General features: G+C 41.8%; 1 protein-coding gene across 3 annotated transcripts; it reads right to left on the reverse strand.

The window, feature by feature from the left end:
* Positions 1-6269: 6269 nt before the first annotated feature.
* LOC130309300 (uncharacterized) lies at positions 6270-19442 on the reverse strand. 3 transcript variants are annotated; one of them, XM_056552310.1, is made up of 13 exons: positions 19208-19442; positions 16983-17023; positions 15792-15863; positions 11860-11904; positions 11311-11358; positions 10478-10585; positions 9327-9380; positions 9061-9180; positions 7920-7967; positions 7751-7834; positions 7344-7577; positions 6937-7216; positions 6270-6438 (listed from the first exon to the last, which is right to left on the reverse strand). In XM_056552310.1, exons 2-11 carry the CDS (start codon positions 17016-17018, stop codon positions 7371-7373), a joined length of 822 nt encoding a protein of 273 aa, XP_056408285.1. In that variant the 5' UTR covers positions 17019-17023; positions 19208-19442; the 3' UTR covers positions 6270-6438; positions 6937-7216; positions 7344-7370. The 3 variants fall into 3 exon arrangements, with proteins under 3 accessions (XP_056408285.1, XP_056408283.1, XP_056408282.1); XM_056552308.1 differs by having other exon boundaries at positions 7076-7216; positions 9327-9383; XM_056552307.1 differs by having other exon boundaries at positions 9327-9383.
* Between the last annotated feature and the right edge of the window lie 1388 nt (positions 19443-20830).

Here is a 20830-nt window from a genome sequence, read left to right on the forward strand (position 1 = left end):
GGGCCCTGCTAGGACTACTATATTTTACATTAATAAACTAATTTTTACTTATATTATCTACTGCTAGTCTATTTGCACATACACACCTACCTCACATCTCAATTCTAATATTTATCTAATACTGTTTATTTAATATGTACCTAGAGGTCTGTCTACCACTATATTCTTTATTTGTAAGTCACCTGGATTACGCCGTGAACAACGTAATTCCACTCCTACATTTCCTACAACAAATTATTGAAACCATGGCTGGTCACAGCAATGGAGACATTGCACCAACATCTCAAGACTACATGAGCCCTGTGGGGGCTGAACTGGAGGAGGAGGATGAGGGGCAGAGCGGAGCACAGTTTAGGTTGGATGAGATGGCCGGTGTTTCTAGTGATCGGTCAGGAGAGGAGGAGCAGGAGCAGCCAGTGGAGCTGGAGGATTATGAGGAAGGCGAGACAGAGGACCCAGACACACCGTGGCAGTATGCAGTGGAGATGGAGGCAGGTAGTCCCTCCGAGCCACTGGCGCAAATGGCATGATGCATGCTCAGTTGCTTACGTAGTGACCCCCGAATTGTCAAAATTCGTCAGCGGGATGACTTCTGGATCTCCACCTTATTAAACCCTCGCTACCGTACCAGAATGGGGGCCTTTTTTACACCCACTGAGAGGGAGGACCAACTGACCTACTACAGAGAGATCCTACGTAGTCAGTTGGCCGATGCCTATCGGCCACATGGTCCATCCACCCGCAAGTCTAACTCGGGGGGCCCTCTGCGCTCACCTTCCACTGCCATGGTTACTGGGGAGGGGAGGGGTGGCAGGAGCAGTACCAGCTCAATCAGCAGCAGCCTGAGTCTACAGTCGCTGATGAGTAGCTTTCTTCACCCACATAGTGAAGCAACTCATCAGCAGCAGGTAGACATGGAGCAGGACCTGAACCAGAAGGTGGTGGCATACCTTGACATGGCCATGCCAACACACCTTGAAGATCCGATGGACTTCTGGGCAGCCAAACTTGATTCATGGCCGCAACTGGCAGAGTTTGCCCTGGAAAAGCTGTCCTGCCCGGCCAGTAGTGTGCCATCAGAGCAGGTGTTTAGTGTGGCCGGGGCCATAGTCACCCCAAGGCGAACTCGTCTGTCCACTAAAAATGTGGAGAGAATGACGTTTGTCAAGATGAATCAGGGATGGATCAGCCAGGATTTCCAGCCACCAATGCTAGATGCCTCAGAGTAGATTGACCATGCTGCTACACCAACACTTCCCAATTAGGGTTATGAAACCCTCTTGGGTTATCAATTAGGATTATGAATTTGGTACTGCGAATGCCTGCTCCTGACTCATCCTGTGTCTTTCAGGAACTACTTGCCTCACAGATGCTTCGGGCCTTGGCCCTTTAATTTTTGAATGTTTAGCAGTAGCTAAATACCTGCTTAATGCAAATTTCAACATTGATCTTTATATGTAAGGGGTTATGAAACCCTCTTGGGTACTGTGAATGCCTGCTCCTGGATCATCCCGTGTCTTTCAGGAACTTCTTGCCTCACTGATGCTTCTGGCCTAGGGCCTTTAATTTTTGGAAGTTTAGAAGTAGCTAATACATGCTTAATGCTAATTTCAAAAATGATCTTTAAATTCTCGGCGTCTGCCAGGGCTGTCGCCTACCCCGCCGGGGCCGATCAGAGCACCTCACTAAACCATCCAATCGGTAGTAGAGACAGGCGGTGTGTACAAAGGCCAGGGACTTAATGAACCAGAGCTTATGACCAGCACTTAGTTGGAATTCTTCTTTCATGGCAAATAATTGCAATCCCCGATCCCTATCATGAACGGGGTTGAGCGGGTTACCCACACTTGTCGGTGAAGGATAGACACACGCTGGTCCGTTCAGTGTAGCGCGCGTGCAGCCCCGGACATCTGAGGGCCTCACACACCTGTTATTGCTCGATCTCGATCGTGCCATGTAAGGGGTTATGAAAGCCTCTTGGGTACTGCTGATGCCTACTCCTGACTGCTCCTGTGTCTTTCAGGAACTACTTGCCTTCATGATGCTTCTGGGCTTGGGCCTTTAATTTTACGATTTGTGAAATAGATACATACATGCTTAATAAAAATTTCAACATTTATGGTGCAATGTATGGGGTTATTAAACCCTATTGGGTACTGTTATTTTTTTATATTTTAGGATTTTGTCAGTAATAAACTTGAATTTTCCAGAATAATAACCATTACACCATTGAACGCTTGTTGTGTGTGATTTTTTAATTAAAATTGTCAAAAATAATACGGAGATGGATGAACTCTGCTTCTTTATTTCAGAAAACATTACTTTAGAGAAGAATGTCTTTTTGTGGTCCACCATCCTACATTATAGAGTCTTCTGGACTCTTGGATATGCGCTTGTTCTTAAACAAAGGTACAAAAACAAAAAAAGGGCCAGTCAGGGCAATGGAGACGTTGCGCCTACATCTCACGGCCACATGAGCCCTGTGGGGGCTTGTTGGATTTGGTCCTTCGTACCCACACGCTGGGGTCCGGGACACTCAAAGTTTGATTTAAATTTCAAGTTAACAAATCAGACATTTCAATGGTCTCCTCATGCATCAGCCAACTCCAGGCTGTGTTACTCAGGCAATATATGGTTTACTGATGCCGCTGTGGGGCCTGGGTCTGGGAATTTCACATTTTCTAATAGGTAGCACCCGCTATCAAAAATCTTTTTTAAAAATTTCTAAAATTGTTGTGTTTTTTGGGGGGGATTGTGAAGCCCTGCTGTGTACTCGTGCATCAGCCAACTACAGGCTGTGTCATTCAGGCAATATATGGTTTACTGATGCCGCTGCTGGGCCTGGATCTGGGAATTTAAAATTTTCTCTTAGATAGCAACTGCTATCCAAAATCTTCTTCATAAATTTCTAAAATTGTTGTGGTTTTTTGGCGGGATTGTGAAGCCCTGGTGTGTACTTATGCATCAGCCAACTCCAGGCTGTGTCATTCAGGCAATATATGGTTTACTGATGCCGCTGTGGGGCCTGGGTCTGGGAATTTCACATTTTCTCATAGGTAGCACCCGCTATCCAAAATCTTCTGTTTAAATTTCTTAATTCATCTTTAAATCTTAAGGATTGTGAATGCCTAGTGCCTACTCATGCTGCTGGCAACTCCGGGCTGTGCCATTCAGCCACTATATGGTCTCCTCTTGCTGCCAACACCTCCAAGCTGTGTCATTCAGTCACTATATGGTCTCCTCACACTGATGCCACCATCAGGCTCTGTCATTGTGCTGTTGTGCGGCAGTGATTCTAAAAGCTATGCCGGTAATCTGCATGTTATTCTGAAGAACAGTATTATTTCACTGCCCCAGCACACTCCATATGCGTTTTAGAACACAGCAAAGTGTTCTATACCCCTATAGAGGCTGTATGTAGGCTAGAAATAGCCTTTTTTAATATAGATTCACCGCAAAAAAATTTGAATCAAAACAAACTTTTTCGGAAAATTCGTTGAATCGATCGAATCGAATTTTTCAAAAGTTCACTCATCTCTAATCTACATTATATAAAAAGGTTTTGTTGATGACAGGTACACTTTAAGCTTAACCCTTTGAGGACCAAGGGATTGTATCGGGCAATTAAAAACATGAAACAAATACGTCCCTTGATCCTCAAAGGGTTAATGGCCACCATCAGAGGACACATAAAAATAATGGTGTGCATGGCAGGATTGCAAGGAGAAAGCTACTCCCCAAAAACAACATTGCTGCCTATCTGTAGTTTGCTAAAGATCACTTGGACAAACCACAAGGCTATTGGAACAATGTTTTGTGGACATATGAGACTACAGTAGAGCTTTAGGTCTGCTTTTGATCAACTCAGAGAAGTCCTTATCAATATAAATTGGGATAATTTCCTCAAAAACAAGAATACTGACATTAAAAGGGAGACTTTAAGATTCTCACTGTAAGATCGATATACCATATGGGAATTAAAGGGTCAGAAATAAAAGAAAACCAATATGGATGAATAAAAATGTTAAGGGGCCAATAAATGACAAAAAACTACTAAAATATGATGGCAGTGAAGAAGCATTTAAAAGGTATAGAGAAAAATATAAAATATGTAAAAAAAAAACAAATAAAAGCTGCAAAAAGAGAGACAGAAAGACTCATTGCCAAAGAGAGTAAAACTTACCCCCAAATGTTTTTTAACTATATGTGGTAGGCCTCTGGGGTAGGGGTAGTGTAGTCAGGGTTTTGTTTCAGTATATCAGGGGTTAAGGTTAACCCTATTGTTCGTGACGCCAGGCTGAGGGCTAGTATGCTGAGGTAATTCTCCGGCCTATTGCCGCCCTTCCCAGTAACGATAGGTGCATGCATAAAATGACTGAAGGTCCACAAGGTAGTTGAACTTGAACTTGGATAAACTTTACTTAAAGGCTTGCAGTACATCCAATGAACAGTAACAGTCTCATCAATACAGTCTCTATACACTTCACTGACTGACAGTTGTTGCTGACTTGTTTATAAGTCTCTGAATTTAGGGTTAATTGCGAAGATCTTTCCGGATTTAGGGGATAGATAAGGTCCGGTGATCTTTCAGAGTGCTTAGGGATTGATACACTCACGGTTTGGTAACGATCAGCCGTTGCCGCAAGGCTCATTCCTAAACTCACTGATGACAGCAGCGCAGATCCTTCTCTCATCAAAGCCCGGGAACAAGAGAGCGCGCTATGGCCGCCACTCCCTTATATGGGCAGGGCCATTTTAATTGGTCCGAATATCCGTCACTAGAGGGGTTGAATAGTAAAGTAGCAATCTTTGCAGATGATACTAAACTCTGTAAAGCGGTAAACACTATAGAGGACTGTGCACTGTTACAAATGGATCTGGATAGGTTGGAGGTTTGGGCTGGGAAGTGGCAGATGAGGTTCAACACTGATAAATGTAAGGTAATGCACATGGGGAAGAAAAATCCTGGCTGGGCTTATGTATTAAATAGGAGAACACTTGGGACGACTGACATGGAAAAGGATTTAGGAGTCTTAGTTAACAGTAAATTTAGCTGTAGTGAACAGTGTCGGGCAGCTGCTGCCAAGGTAAATAAGATCATGGGGTGCATCAATAGGGGCATAGATGCCCATGACAAGGAAATAATTCTACCGCTGTACAAATCACTAGTCAGATCACACATAGAATACTGTGTACAGTACTGGGCACCAGTGTACAAGAAAGATATAGTGGAGCTGGAGAGGGTTCAAAGACGAGCAACCAGGGTAATACGGGGAATGGGAGGACTACAGTACCCAGAAAGATTATCAGAATTAGGGTTATTTAGTTTAGAAAAAAGAAGGCTTAGGGGAGACCTAATAACTATGTATAAATATATCAGGGGACAGTACAGAGATCTCTCCATGATCTTTTTATACCCAGGACTGTATCTATAACAAGGGGGCATCCTCTATGTCTAGAGGAGAGAAGGTTTCTACACCAGCACAGACAGGGGTTCTCTACTGTAAGAGCAATGAGACTGTGGAATTCTCTGCCTGAGGAGGTGGTCATGGTGAACTCTGTAAAAGAGATCAAAAGGGGTCTGGATGCATTTTTGGAGAATAATAACATCGCTGGTTATGGATACTAGATTTATAGGGACAGAACGTTGATCCAGGGATTTATTCTGGTGCCATTTTGGAGTCGGGAAGGAATTTTTACCTCTAGTATGAGGGTTTTTTGCCTTCCTCTGTATCAACACAGTAGGGACTCATTAGGGTTATAGGTTGAACTTGATGGACTCTGGTCTTTTTCAACCTTATGAACTATGTTACTATGTTACACATGCATGGTCCAGCTCTATTCATTCTTTAAGGGGCTTTTGACCGAGTGTTTAGCTCAGAACCCCACTGATCAGCATGTTATTTCCAATCCTGTGACTAGGGGATAAAATGCTGAGATAAGAATCCCCCTTTAAGATGGATCTCACACAGTAGAGTTGCATGTGGACTATAGGGTTCCTGTGCCTCTGTACTATTCAGGTTTATTGTATGATACTAGAAGAAACAATTGCAATTTTGGTTATTTTTGTCTTACCAATCCCCTCTGGTCTCCACAAGCAGGCCATACAAGGAGGGTGGGGGTTGTTCTCAAGATTGGTGCAAATCCTTGAGGGACCCACAACTATTACATATTTATGACATTTTGGGAAATGTAAGTACTGTTACGATTCATAAAGATACTTAGATGCACAGATAAGTAATAAACAATGATTTTATTAATTTCAGGTCCCAAAAATGTTAAGTCCATAAATGAGGAGAGTGTAATGAGGACAAGTCCCAGCAGTGCTCCTCAGGGAACAGGTGCAGCGCAATAGCGAGGACAGGTACGTTTATGACCAAGGCCACAATCTTGCTCTCAGCTTTAGCTGTTTATCCACTGGTTTCATGAATCGTTATGCTAGAATAAAGAGAGACAAAATATATAAGGGAAAATTAGAATTCATACAGATATTTCTTTCTAGAACAGAGAACAGTCCCCATTATTATATTTTATATACTCATTCTATGCTTCTACAATGTAAGAGAAAAGCCAGACCCAGCCTGTTATGTGGGGGAAGGGCAATGTGAGAATATTTGAAGGAAACGGGGAGTGGGAGGAGTATAGCAGGGAAACGGTTGTTATATGGCATGGGATCAGGTGGGCATAATTCTGCTTGCCCGGTTGGCCTGTGTATTTTGTGGTCAGATGGATTTCCCTATATAATGGTTTCACAGGATTATTTGAGGCAATATCTTGGTCAGCTTTATTACATGTAGGTTCCCCTCCTGCCCTTAACTATATATTTCCAAAGACTGAGACACATTTGGAATTCAGTGTAGAGAGGTCCTGTATATTGTTGCAGTTTTTGCAAAGGAAAACACCTCAGAGTCGGCTGTACACCACAAATATGTGCACCTTGTAGTCCTTCAGTAACGACAGTCCATGTGGTTCACCATCTACAGGATAGCCTAGATTGTGGACATGATGCTCTGTTCCCAAATCAATAAACATCCCCAAAGTGATACAAAGGTATAGAAATAAAGCAGAACGGCACTTTTCAATAGGTCTCAATCCTTTTATTATGGACATAGCGGAGTACACAGGCTTCACAGGGCATGTCCGGCTTCTACTGGCCCTCAGTACTCTATCGCTTCAGAGAGTCCCCCTGGCAGGAGGGAGATGTTCATAGATGTTTCTGGAAAAGAAAACAGATATTATTTATAACATTATTTATGACGAGTGCTCGATGTCCTTCACCGACCACAAGAGGATTGTGATATTACTGTGTGAGTGTAGAGATGTCAGCAATAACCGGCACTTACCTTGGACTCTCTTTTTTTTTTTTTTTGTCAGTGCTGTTGCAGGGCCCTCCGTAATCTTTGGGCCGCCTTCATAAGTCTCGATCTAAGGTTTCTATATAATCTCATGAATGGCCTCGATGTTATGGTGCAGTTGAAGGCACATGTAATGTTTATACTTATTAATTCCTCTGCTGATGTTGCTTCAGATGGTCTGCCGACATGACTGCGTGTGACCACCAGATTATCTCTATGTGCCTGTGGTGAATAAAGTGGTTATATGTTAGGCTTATTCTTGCATTGAAATACCACTACTCTCAGCATGTCCGGTCAGCCAAAGGCTGTCTGGGTATGCTGAGAGTTTTAGTTTTGCAACAGCTGGAGCCACACTGGCTTATAGACATAGCTCCATGTATTTGTATAGTACGTACCTCGCGGTCTGAGCTGTACCACTCACACATGGCCCTATACTCCGGCATTGAGGCCAACTCAGGCATGGGACCAATGAACCAATCCTAGTATAAGATGCCAGAAGAAATACACCTTATTAGATATTATTCTTATTATTATATTACATATTATTTATGAGAAGAAACTGACCTCCGGGATGACTTGTCCTGGGTATCTTACGGAGTACCTTGGTTGTGGCTGAAAACATAAAAGAGGAGACATTAATATTACATAGTAGAGTGCTCTCTGGAATATACAGTCGGCCAAGATCATGAAATTAAAGATTCCTGGGGGTCCTGAGTCCTTCAAAGAGGCCGGAAGAAGCAAGCACTAGTGTGCTTCTTTTTGCATTAGATTTGCAAATTACTTCTATTTAAAAATCATAACCCTTCCAGTACTTATCAGCTGCTATATGCTACACAGGAAGTTCTTTTCTTTATAAATTTCCTTTCTGTCAGACCACAGTGCTCTCTGCTGACACCTCTGTCCATTTTAGGAACTGTCCGGAGCAAGTATGTCATCTGCCACTTCATTTATAGACAATGGGGCTAATGTATAACCAGGAGTGGAGAACCTCTGGTAAGTCTGGCCTCAGCCTTCGGCTGGATCCTCACATTTTTTGCCTATGTGGCACACTACTAGAGGAATTGGCCCATGTTAGGGGCATGATGGAGGAGACAGACACGGGACTTTCTACCCTTAATCATAAAACCCAGGCTATATATAGAGGAGCCCAGTGTATGGGGGTGTCCTGATTCTCCTACAATAGTAGATATCAGGGGATTAAATGATCTGATATGTGTAGCCTAGCTCCAGCTATGGGATTCATCTTAGGCTATGTTCTCAAGGAAAATCTCTGCGTGAACATTGCCCCTGAGAGCGGAGCGCCGGCATAACATACTATTCTTTCTGCGGACACTGGAATTTAATTTCACGTTTAAGGTACGTTCCCACCTGGCGTATTTTGCTGCGTATTTGCTGCATATTTGCTGCTGCATATTTTCTTTCCCATTGACTTCAATGGGAAATAAAATACGCAGCAGCAAATATGCAGCAAATACGCAGCAAAATACGCCAGGTGGTAACGTACCCTTAATGTTTCTGGTGCAGAAATTCTGCCCTCTGAACAGAGCGGCAGGATCCAATTGAATCTAATGGGACACTGCTGCTGCGGAATCTCTGCGGAATTCCCTGCGGAAATTCCGCCGTGCAAACATAGCCTTACACAAAAAGTCATTGGCATTATACAGAAGTGTTATATAAAAAAGGTAAATGAATGAAAAGGGAATACCTGATCACTGATGCTGCTGATCGAGCCGATAGGACAGATGGGACTGTTAGGACGGATGGGGCTGATGGGACTGTATTCATCCGAACTTGTTGTTTCCTCATCTGATGAAGAACTATCAGTCTGAGTATAATGGGAGATAAAGGAGAGGTCCAGGGTTACCATATGTGCTATTGTTATAAGGCAGATATATAACAAACAGGGTGTTCTACACAATAAATTAATGAAATAAACATTACATATAAACAATATGAAAAGTATAAACTAACCAGGGAGCCAGGACAATGAAGAAAGATGTGCTGAGGACACTGGGGTGCTGGGACCTGCTAAGAAAATACGGGAGAAGATCAGATAAAAATCAAAAGAGTGTTTTATTAGTATTTTTAAGCTAAAGATGAGCATAGCCTTAGAATAGATAGATAGGTAGATATAAGATAGATAGATAGACGGATAGATCGGTGGATATAAGATAGATAGGTAGGTAAATATAAGATAGATAGGTAGATTTTTTTTTGAAGAGCCGAAGTGCGTGCTCCCAAATCACCCAAGTGCAAGTAACAAGTGCAAAAGTGTTCACACAAAAACCGTGCACAAGGATGCGGTCCATTGCAAGCCCTTCTCTGAAAGGAGAGGCCCCCCAACTAAACCAAACCCTTCGCCTCCGGGCCATAAGACACCTGCGATGTTCCAGGTACAATGTCCCCTTTGGCTTAAGCTACTCAGGGACCGAAAAGTGTTCCCGGCGGGCAACTAGGCGTTAACCAGATTGCCACCAAGGAACCAGTAAAACCGGTTTGGAACTCATGCTGAAGCAGGAGTACCACAGGGTATGGCAAGGAGGTGAGGAACCTAATGACCACACACTCACCTCCCCTAGACTGGCAGGAGGGACACCCAGAAGGGCTACCGCATACTACCAAATCCTTGTGACACATAAAGAACACAAACGTGAGCACAGTGACAAAAACACATAATAGAAATAAGTGAATGATCTATAAAAATCCTCTGCAGATCAAGAGCCAGAAGGCCGGAACGCTAGAGGTGAATGCTCAGAAGAATGAGAGAAAAAAGTGCGTGCTTCGTGCCATCAGTCAAGTGGGGTAGCCAATCCCAAGTGAGTTCCGGCACCCTGGGGTCACCACTCCCAGGGCACTTTTGCACCTCGGCCTTCACTCTACTAGAACCTTAGGGCCAAATCCAGATGGCGCAGGTCGCTTCAGGCTCGGCCGCCGGATGCACATGGCTTACCCTGGTACACCTGGACTGTTCTGTGTGGTTCCCATCTCCTGCCTTGGTGGTCTCCCACACCGCCAACTAGCTAAAGAGGTACTACACTTGATCTTAGCCAAAAGGCCAAGAAGCGATTTGGCATTATACATAAGTGTTACATATAAAAGGTAAATGAAAGAAAAGGGAATACCTGAAGGCTGATGCTGCCGATGGAGCTAATAGGACTGTTAGGACGGATGGGGCTGATGGGACTGGATTCATCCGAACTTGTATCCTCATCTGATGATGTGCTATCAGTCTAAATATAATGGGAGACAAAGGAGAGGTTTTGTTATAAGGGAGGTATAAAACATAATGAATTAAATAAACATTACAAATACATTTTTTTTAAGAGCCGAGGAACGTGCTCTCGAATCACCCAAAGTGCAAGAAAAAGTGCGAACGTGTTACACTAAAAAATGTGCACAAAGGATGCGGTCTATCGCAAGCCCTTCTCCGACAGGAGAGAGGCCCCCAACAAACCTTACCCTTCGCCTCCAGACCAAAAAGTACCTGCGAGGTTCCAGGTTCGATGTCCCTTTTTGCCAAAGCTACTAAGGGACCACATATGCTCCCGGCATCTCCCTTGGCGTTATCCAAGGTATCTGCCCGCAGAGCCGTTACTGGTTGGTAACCTGCCCAAGCAGATAAATAAATAGTAAAATATCCAGTAAAAAGGTTCAGCAGCACACCAGAAGAATTGCAAATGGGGATTTTTAATGTCCCATGTTCAGATACAACGTTTCAGCATGAGATGCTTGAGAAAGGCAGTGGGAAACTGCTGAAACGTTGTATCTGAACATGGGACATTAAAAATCCCCATTTGCAATTCTTCTGGTGTGCTGCTGAACCTTTTTACTGGATATTTCTATACTGTCTGCGACCGGGACTGTTTAAACTAGCCAGCACCCACCAACTACACTTTACTCTGGCTGCGCTGCCTCAACATCCGTTTGCTAAATAGAAAAATACATAGATACAAACCTCAGAGATGGTAAACTGGGCGAGCTGACAGGTAACTCTTGGGAGAACCTGAAATAGAAGCATCAATAAGTTTAAAGGAAAACGATCATTCTGTTCCCCCATACTGAACTCAATACACTGGGTTATAGTGCGGGGGAACAGGAGACGATGCGGGGTCTCTGACTAAGATACGTACCTGCAGCTCGGAGCAGTGTCCCTCTGATGGTCCGCTTCTTTCTTCGGTGAATTGCGCACAGGAGGCGGGCCTACCAGGGGAGCTTGAATATTTCATGGGCGCTGGTCACGTGAGTGGTTGCGCCTACTGAGTGCTCACATGACCAGCGCTCATGAATATTCAAATTCAACCAGCGGGCCCGCCTCCTGCACAATTCACTGAAGAAAGAAGCGGACCTTCAGAGGGACACCACTCCGGGCTGCAGGTATGTATCCTAGTCAGAGACCCCACATCGGTCTCCTGCTCAGATGTGAACAAAGCCATAGTCATTTCTTCTTGCCAAACATAATGAAGTAATAAGATATAGATAGAAGGTAATGCAAAGAGAATCTAACCTGTACGCTGTCCTCAAGGCACTGCCCAGGTAGATGTGCCGTAACCTGTAAGACAAGATGGGAGAATATCATATAAAAGTCCTATATAATATGGGAGAATATCATATAAAAGTCATATATAATATGGGAGAATATCATATAAAAGTCATATATAATATAGGAGAATATAATATAAAAGTCATATATAATATAGGAGAATATCATGTCAAAGTCATATATAATATGGGAGAATATAATATAAAAGTCCTATATAATATGGGAGAATATCATATAAAAGTCATATATAATATAGGAGAATATAATATAAAAGTCCTATATAATATGGGAGAATATCATATAAAAGTCCTATATAATATGGGAGAATATCATATAAAAGTCCTATATAATATGGGAGAATATAATATAAAAGTCATATATAATATAGGAGAATATAATATAAAAGTCCTATATAATATGGGAGATTATCATATAAAAGTTATATATATATCTGTCATCAGCCTTCTCTTGTTATGCCTGATGAAGCTGCGCATGCGCAGCGAAACGCGTTGCATTTAATAAATCCATATCATATCAAAGTCATATATAATATGGGAGAATATAATATAAAAGTGATATATAATATGGGAGAATATCATATAAAAGTCCTATATAATATGGGAGAATATCATATAAAAGTCATATATAATATAGGAGAATATAATATAAAAGTCATATATAATATAGGAGAATATAATATAAAAGTCATATATAATATAGGAGACTATCATATAAATGTCATATATTATATTAGAAACTATCATGTAAACATCATACGTTATATAATATGGGAGACTATCATATAAAAGTCATATATAATATAGGAGACTATCATATAAATGTCATATATTATATTAGAAACTATCATGTAAACATCATACGTTATATAATATGGGAGACTATCATATAAAAGTCATGTAAAGTATGGGAGAATATCATATCGGCTTCAGATGTTATATAATATTTAAGACTTTAACCTCTTCGGACGCAGGGCGTATGCAGTTTGCTGTCTGGGCATGCTGGGATTTGTAGTTTTGCAACATCTGGAGGGCCACAGTTTGAAGATCACAGTACAGTGGTCTCTAAACTGTAGCCCTCCAGATGGTTAAAAACTGCAAATCCCAGCATGCCCAAACAGCTGTCTCGGCATGCTGGGAGTTGTAGTTGCATACATCCAGCTGTTGCATAACTACATCTCCCAGCATGCCCTTCGGAGATCAGTACATGCTGGGAGTTGTAGTTTTGCAACAGCTGGAGGCACCCTGGTTGCAAAATAGTGAGTTAGGTAACGGAACCTAACTGAAGGTTTTCCTACCAGTGAAACTTCTTTTGCAACAGCTGGAGGTTACATTCACACCGGCAGGTTTACACTAAGTTCCCTGCCTCAAGTTTGAGCTGCGGAAAACTTTCTGCCGCATCGTAAACTCCTAGCGGGGAACTCACTGTAAACCCGTCAGTGCGAATGTACCCTAAAAACACTACACTAACACATAATAAAGGGTAAAACACTACATATATACCCCTTATACTGTCCCCCCCCCCCCCCCAATAAAAATAGAAAACATATCGTAAAAACAACAACTCCCAGCATTTCTGGACAGCCACTGACTGTCCAGGCATGCTGTGAGTTTAGCAACAGCTGGAGGCACCCTGTTTGGGAATCACTGGCGTAGAATACCCCTATGTCCACCCCTATGCAATCCCTAATTTAGTCCTCAAATGCGCATGGCGCTCTCTCACTTTGGAGCCCTGTCGTATTTCAAGGAAACAGTTTAGGGCCACATATGGGGTATTTCCGTACTCGGGAGAAATTGAGTTACAAATTTTGGGGGGCTTTTTCTCTTTTTACCCCTTATGAAAACGAAAAGTTGGGGTCTATATCACCCGGTTAGTGTAAAAAAAAATAGTGTTTTTACACTAACATGCTGGTGTTGCCCCATACTTTTTATTTTCACAAGAGGTAAAAGGAAATAAAGACCCCCAAAATTTGTAACGCAATTTCTCATGAGTACGGAAATACCCCATATGTGGACGTAAAATGCTCTGCGGGCGCATAACAAGGCTCAGGAGTGAGAGTGCACCATGTACATTTGAGGCCTAAATTGGTGATTTGCACAGGGGTGGCCGATATTACAGCGGTTCTGACATAAACCCCAAATAAATAAATACCCACATGTGACCCAATTTTGGAAATTACACGCCTCATGGAACGTAACAAGGGGTATAGTGAGCCTGAACACCCCACAAGTGTTTGATGAATTTTTGTTAAGTTGGATGGGAAAATGGCAAAAACATTTTTTTTTTACTAAAATGCTGGTGTTACCCTAAATTGGGTAAAAAATTTGAAATGGGGTTACAAATTTTGGGGTGCATTTTCTCCTATTACCCCTTGTAGAGATGTAAAATTTGTGGAAAAAACTGCATTTTAGTGGAAAAAAATTTAAATTCATTTACACATCCAACTTTAACTAAAAGTCGTCAAACACCTGTGGGGTGGTAAGGTTCACTGTACCCCTTGTTACATTCCCTGAGGGGTGTAGTTTCCAAAATAGTATGCCATGTTACAAATATTGGGGGGCATTTTCTCCTATTATTTCTTGTAAAAATGTAAAATTTTTGGGGAAAACTGCATTTTAGTGGGGAAAAAAATTCATTTACACGTCCAACGTTAATGAAAAGTTGTCAAAACACCTGTGGGGTGTTGAGGCTCACTGGACCCCTTGTTACATTCCCTGAGGGGTGTAGTTTCCAAAATAGTATGGCATGTGTTTGTTTTTTTTTTTTTTTTTTTTTTTTTTTTTTTGCTGTTCTGGCACTATAGAGGCTTCCTAAATGTGACATGCCGCCCCAAAAACCATTTCAGAAAAACTCAATCTCCAAAATCCCATTGTGGCTCCTTCCCTTCTGAGCCCTCTAGTGCACCCACAGAGCACTTCACATACACATATGAGGTATTTCCTTACTCGAGAGAAATTGGCTTAAAATTTTAGGAAGATTTTTCTCTTTTTACCCCTTGTAAAATAGATTTTGAATTTAACTTTGCTGCTATTCCTGTGAAACACCTAAAGGGTTAAAGGGGTATTCCAGGCAAAAACTTTTTTTTTATATATCAACTGGCTCCGGAAAGTTAAACAGATTTTGTAAATTACTTCTATTAAAAAATTTTAATCCTTCCAATAGTTATTAGCGTCTGAAGTTTTCTGTCTAACTGCTCAATGATGATGTCACGTCCCGGGAGCTGTGCATGATGGGAGAATATCCCCCCATTATCTTCATCTGATCTGACAGCATGTGAGCATACCTTGATACTGTCTTTAACAATATTTAAAATATTACAAACCAGAATAGAAAATAAATGTAAAAAAAAAATTTGCTGTTGTGCACCCATTTCTGTCTAACTGCTCAATGATGATGTCACGTCCCGGGAGCTGTGCAGTTCCTATGGGGATATTCTCCCATCATGCACAGGTCCCGGGACGTGACATCATCATTGAGCAGTTAGACAGAAAACTTCAGAAGCTAATAACTATTGGAAGGATTACAATTTTTTAATAGAAGTAATTTACAAATCTGTTTAACTTTCCGGAGCCAGTTGATATATAAAAAAAAGTTTTAGCCTGGAATACCCCTTTAAGGTGAAAATGAGCTGCGTCCTTAAGGGGTTAAATATGATATAACTTTATATAAAAATAATCCTATAACTTTATATGTTGTACAGTATAGGAGACTCTCATAAAGGGCACTGAGCCTGTATAACAATGGGTTAAGACTGTATGGCTCCGAGCCCCGCAGTCCAGGCCCCGTACCAGTGTACATGAGTCCATACAGAGGAGCCCGATACAATAATGGGGGTATTCTTCTTACTATAACACATATATGATGACAGCAGACAGTACCTCAGCGTTATTCTCCATCATTTCATCAGTAGGTGAAGAAGGTGGAGGTGGTGGTTGTCTCCTCATATTCTCCTATAGTGAACATAGAAAAGAGGAAGAAAAGATCAGAAACATGAGAACATTAAAGGGATTATCCATGAATACAAAAACAGAGCTAATTTCTTTCAAAAACAGCTCCACATCTGTCTCCAGGTTGGGTGTGGTATTACAACTTGGCTTCATTCACCTCCATGGAACTGAGCTGCAGAACCTACCCCAACTTGGAGACAGACGGGGAGCGTTTTTTTGGAAAGCAATTAGCTCTGTTTTTCTGTTCCTAGATAAGCCCTTTAAAGGGGAACTCCGGTGTAAAATATTATTTTAAATCAACTGGTGCCGGAAAGTTATACAGATTTGTTAATTACTTTTGTTTAAAAATCTTAATCCTTCCAGTACTTATCAGCTGCTGTATGCTCCAAAGGAAGCTGTGTAGTTCATTCCAGTCTGACCACAGTGCTCTCTGCTGACACCTGTGTCCATCTCAGGAACTGTCCAGAGCAGGAGAGGTTTGCTATGGGGATTTGCCTCAACTGGAAAAAAAAACTACACAACTTCCTCTGTAGTATAGTAAGATTATTAAATAGAAGTAATCTACAAATCGGTATAACTTTGTGGCACCAGCTGACTTATTCTCCACCGGAGTACCCCTTTAAAGAGAACCGACACATAAAAGATTACCAGTGTATATAACAGTATCCTGTTAGATCAATATACATACAGGGATATTATCTCTATCAGTTTTAGGCTACAGCAGTGGTCTCCAAACTATGGCCATCCAGATGTTGCAAAACTACAACTCCCAGCATGCCCAGACAACTAATGATACCCGGGCATGGACCATGAATGTTAAGCAGATTACAGTCTGTCTATACCTGATGCCAGCTCACTAGAGGATGACCAGACTGTATGAGTAGAATGGAGTCTGTATAAGGGATTTACTGATTCTCTACACCAGTGTTTCCCAATCAGGGTGCCTCCAGCTGTTGCAAAACTACAACTCCCAGCATGCCTGGACAGCCAAAGGCTGTCCAGGCATGCTGGGAGTTGTAATTTTGCAACAGCTGGAGGCACCCTGGTTGGGAAACCCTGCTCTACAGATATGTTATAGAAGCTACAAATATCTAGATAGATGATTCAGATAAGACAAATTACCTCATCGGGGGAGTCTCCTCTTCTCCAATTATCCATTGTGACTGAGGAAATAAAAATAAAATCATCTTAATAATATAATAAAACAACAAATAAATACAAATTCTGTAGTGTCTTTAAAGGGGTACTCCCGTGGAAAACTTTTTTTTTTTTTTTTTTAATCAACTGGTGTCAAAAAGTTAAATAGATTTGTAAATTACTTCTATTAAAAAATCTTAATCCTTCCAGTACTTTTTAGGGGCTATATACTACAGAGGAAATGCTTTACTTTTTAGATTTCTCTGATGTCACGACCACAGTGCTCTCTGCTGACCTCTGCTGTCCATTTTAGGAACTGTCCAGAGCAGCATATGTTTGCTATGGGGATTTTCTCCTGCTCTGGACAGTTCCTAAAATGGACAGCAGAGGTCAGCAGAGAGCACTGTGGTCATCAGAGAAATCTAAAAAGTAAAGCATTTCCTCTGTAGTATACAGCCCCTAAAAAGTACTGGAAGGATTAAGATTTTTTAATAGAAGTAATTTATAAATTATTAATGTGATATTTTGTTAGGATGGAAGTGCCATTAGGGCGGTCCTTAGTAAAGAGGGGAAGGGACCTAAATTGTGGGAAACAGGTGTCATTCCTCATTTATCAAATGTTCTTTAAAAACTAAAAACCTTGTCTTCTCCTATTTTATATTATCAAATGTGTGATACCTTTGAATAGGGAATTTATACAGTTTATACAGTATATCAATGTTTTCTAACCAGTGTGCCTCCAGCTGTTGCAAAACTACAACTCCAAGCATGCCCGGACAGCCTATCTCATGTGTATATCTGTTTATACAGTATATCAATGTTTTCTAACCAGTGTGCCTCCAGCTGTTGCAAAACTACAACTCCAAGCATGCCCGGACAGCCTATCTCATGTGTATATCTGTTTATACAGTATATCAATGTTTTCTAACCAGTGTGCCTCCAGCTGTTGCAAAACTACAACTCCAAGCATGCCCGGACAGCCTATCTCATGTGTATATCTGTTTATACAGTATATCAATGTTTTCTAACCAATGTGCCTCCAGCTGTTGCAAAACTCCAACTCCAAGCATGCCCGGACAGCCTTCAGCTGTCCGGGCATGCTTGGAGTTGTAGTTTTGCAACAGCTGGAGGCACACTGGTTGGGAAACCTTGATATAGGAACTTATCCAAGTTATGAGAATCACACAAAATTCCTATAACATCTCGTTATGGTGAAGTATTAGGGGGAATAGAAATGACATTACTAATGTTGTGTGTGAATGTGGCCTTGTATGAGAACTCTACTATATATATATATATATATATATATATATATATTTACTAGCTGAGTACCCGGCGTTGCCCGGTTTTTCCTTCCTAATCCTTGTTGGGGAGGAAAATAAACAAAGGAGGAAGCTTTTGACTTCCTATCCCGACCTCCTATCCCAACCTCCTATCCCGTCCTCCTATCCCGTCCTCCTTTCCCATCCTCCTTTCCCGTCCTCCTTTCCCGTCCTCCTTTCCCGTCCTCATATCTCGACCTCCTTTCCCGTCCTCTTTTCCCGTCCTCCTATCCCATCCTCCTATCATGACCTCCTATGCCGTCCTCCTATCTCGACCTCCTATCCCGTCCTCCTATCCCGACCTCCTATCCCGACCTCCTATCCCGACCTCCTATCCCGACCTCCTATCCCATCCTCCTATCCCGGTTCTCCTATCCTGGTCCTCCTATCCCGACCTCCTATCCCGACCTCCTATCCCGACCCGTAATATGTGTACCAGGTATTGAAATATCTCCAGCCGTATGGAAGTTATGTGGGAACATACATTTCCCATTGATTTGCATGGGACTTTAAACAAAAACCCTGACCCTCACAAATGGGGGTAGTTAAGGGTTAAATTAACTATCCTATATTTTAAGTGGACATATAAGTAACATATGACCAAGTATTATCGAAATATCTCCAGCCGTTTGGAAGTTATGCAGTAACATATATTTCCCATTGACTTGTATGGGACTTTAAACATAAACCCCGCCCCTGGCAAATGGGGGTGAGTAAGGGTTAAATCACCTATCCTATGTTTGTTGATGATATATAAGTAACATGTGGCCAAGTTTCATGTTAATATGTTTAGCCGTTTGGACGTGATGCTGGAACATACACACACACGTTGTGTTTTATATATATATATATACTGGGATTATAAGTAATAAATGATAAAATTCTTACCTTTGAGACAGTCACAATAATCAAGTAGTCGTGCAAGTCGCACTGTTGCGCAAAACGCGCCGCTGGTCCAGATGTTGTCACCAGAAGGAATATCACTAGCCAATAAACAGCAAGCGAAGAAAAGCTGCGCAAGTTGCGCAGTGGCGCAAAAAGCGCTGCTGGATCAGATGTTGTCACCAGACGAAACAAAACTAGCCAATAAACAGCAAGCGAAAGAAACACACACCGATCAGAGATCAAGTGCACACTGGGCTGAAATCAGCTGCGCATGGAATTACTAGCCTCCCTGTCATTATGACATCATCGATGACATCAGCATTACCTGTCATTTCTGCCTTACACAGGTCAGCCTCTACAGCCTGGACTATTCTGGCTGTGTATACACTGGATATGGCCATTTTACATAGCGCTGGAAGAAAGAGCCATAATTGTATAGAAGGGGACACCCCGCAGTATATACTTCTATATACAGCATCACTTCTAGAGATTGTATCACTGTGTGAACTGTCACTTCTGTGCTCACAGGGGGCGTCTCCTCATCATAACCCAATTCTGGAATAAAGCCGACCCGGCCATCAGCTGATAGGGGACTGAACCCCAAACTACAACTCTGGGCACAAAAAGGAATTGCTCACAAAAAAATAAATTAACCGCTTAAGGACTCAGCATTTTTCCATTTTTGCACTTTGGATTTTTCCCTATTTACCTTTTAAAAATCATAACCCTTTCAGTCTTGCACCTAAAAATCCATAAGATGGCTTATTTTTTGCGCCACCAATTCTACTCTGTAATAACTTTTTTTTTATTGTCATTTTACCCAAAAATCTACGGCAAAACCAAAAAAAAAAAAAAAAATCATTGTGCAACAAAATTGAAGAAAAAAAGGCCATTTTGTAACTTTTGGGGGCTTCCGTTTCTACGCAGTGCATTTTTCAGTAAAAATGACACCTTATCATTATTCTGTAGGTCCATACGGTTAAAATGATCCCCTACTTATATAGGTTTGATTTTGTCAGACTTCTGGAAAAAATCATAACTACATGCAGGAAAATATATACGTAGAAAAAGTGACCAAAAATACTCTATTATGGACTTTGAATTTTTTTACACGTACGCCATTGACTGTGCGGTTTTATTAATGATATATTTTTATAGTTTGGACATTTACACAGTTTTTTTTTTAAATGGGAAAAGGGGGTTGATTCAAAATCTTATTAGGGGAGGGGTTGAATCAAACTTTTTTTTTCCATAGGGGGCTATAACATGCAATACACTGATCTCTCATCAATGCTATGCCATAGCATAGCATTGATCAGTGTTATCGCCGTTTGACTGCTCCTGCCTGAATCTCAGGCACGGAGCAGTCATTTGGCGATCGGACAATGAGGAGGAAGGTAGGGAACCTCCTCGTGTCCGTACAGAGGATCGGGTGGTCCCGATCGACCCAACTGAGCTGCCGGGAATCATTGTTTTTTAACTTTAGACACGACGATCAACTTTGATCGCTGTGTCTAAAGGGTTAACAGCACACGTCACCGCGATCAGTTATGCCCGCTATTAGCCACGGGTACCGGCCGCTGTTAGAGGTCGGCCCGACCCACTATGACATGAGGTCACGGCGTG

This window comes from Hyla sarda, unplaced genomic scaffold (genome assembly GCF_029499605.1).
Source record: "Hyla sarda isolate aHylSar1 unplaced genomic scaffold, aHylSar1.hap1 scaffold_1523, whole genome shotgun sequence".
Lineage (NCBI taxonomy): Eukaryota > Metazoa > Chordata > Amphibia > Anura > Hylidae > Hyla > Hyla sarda.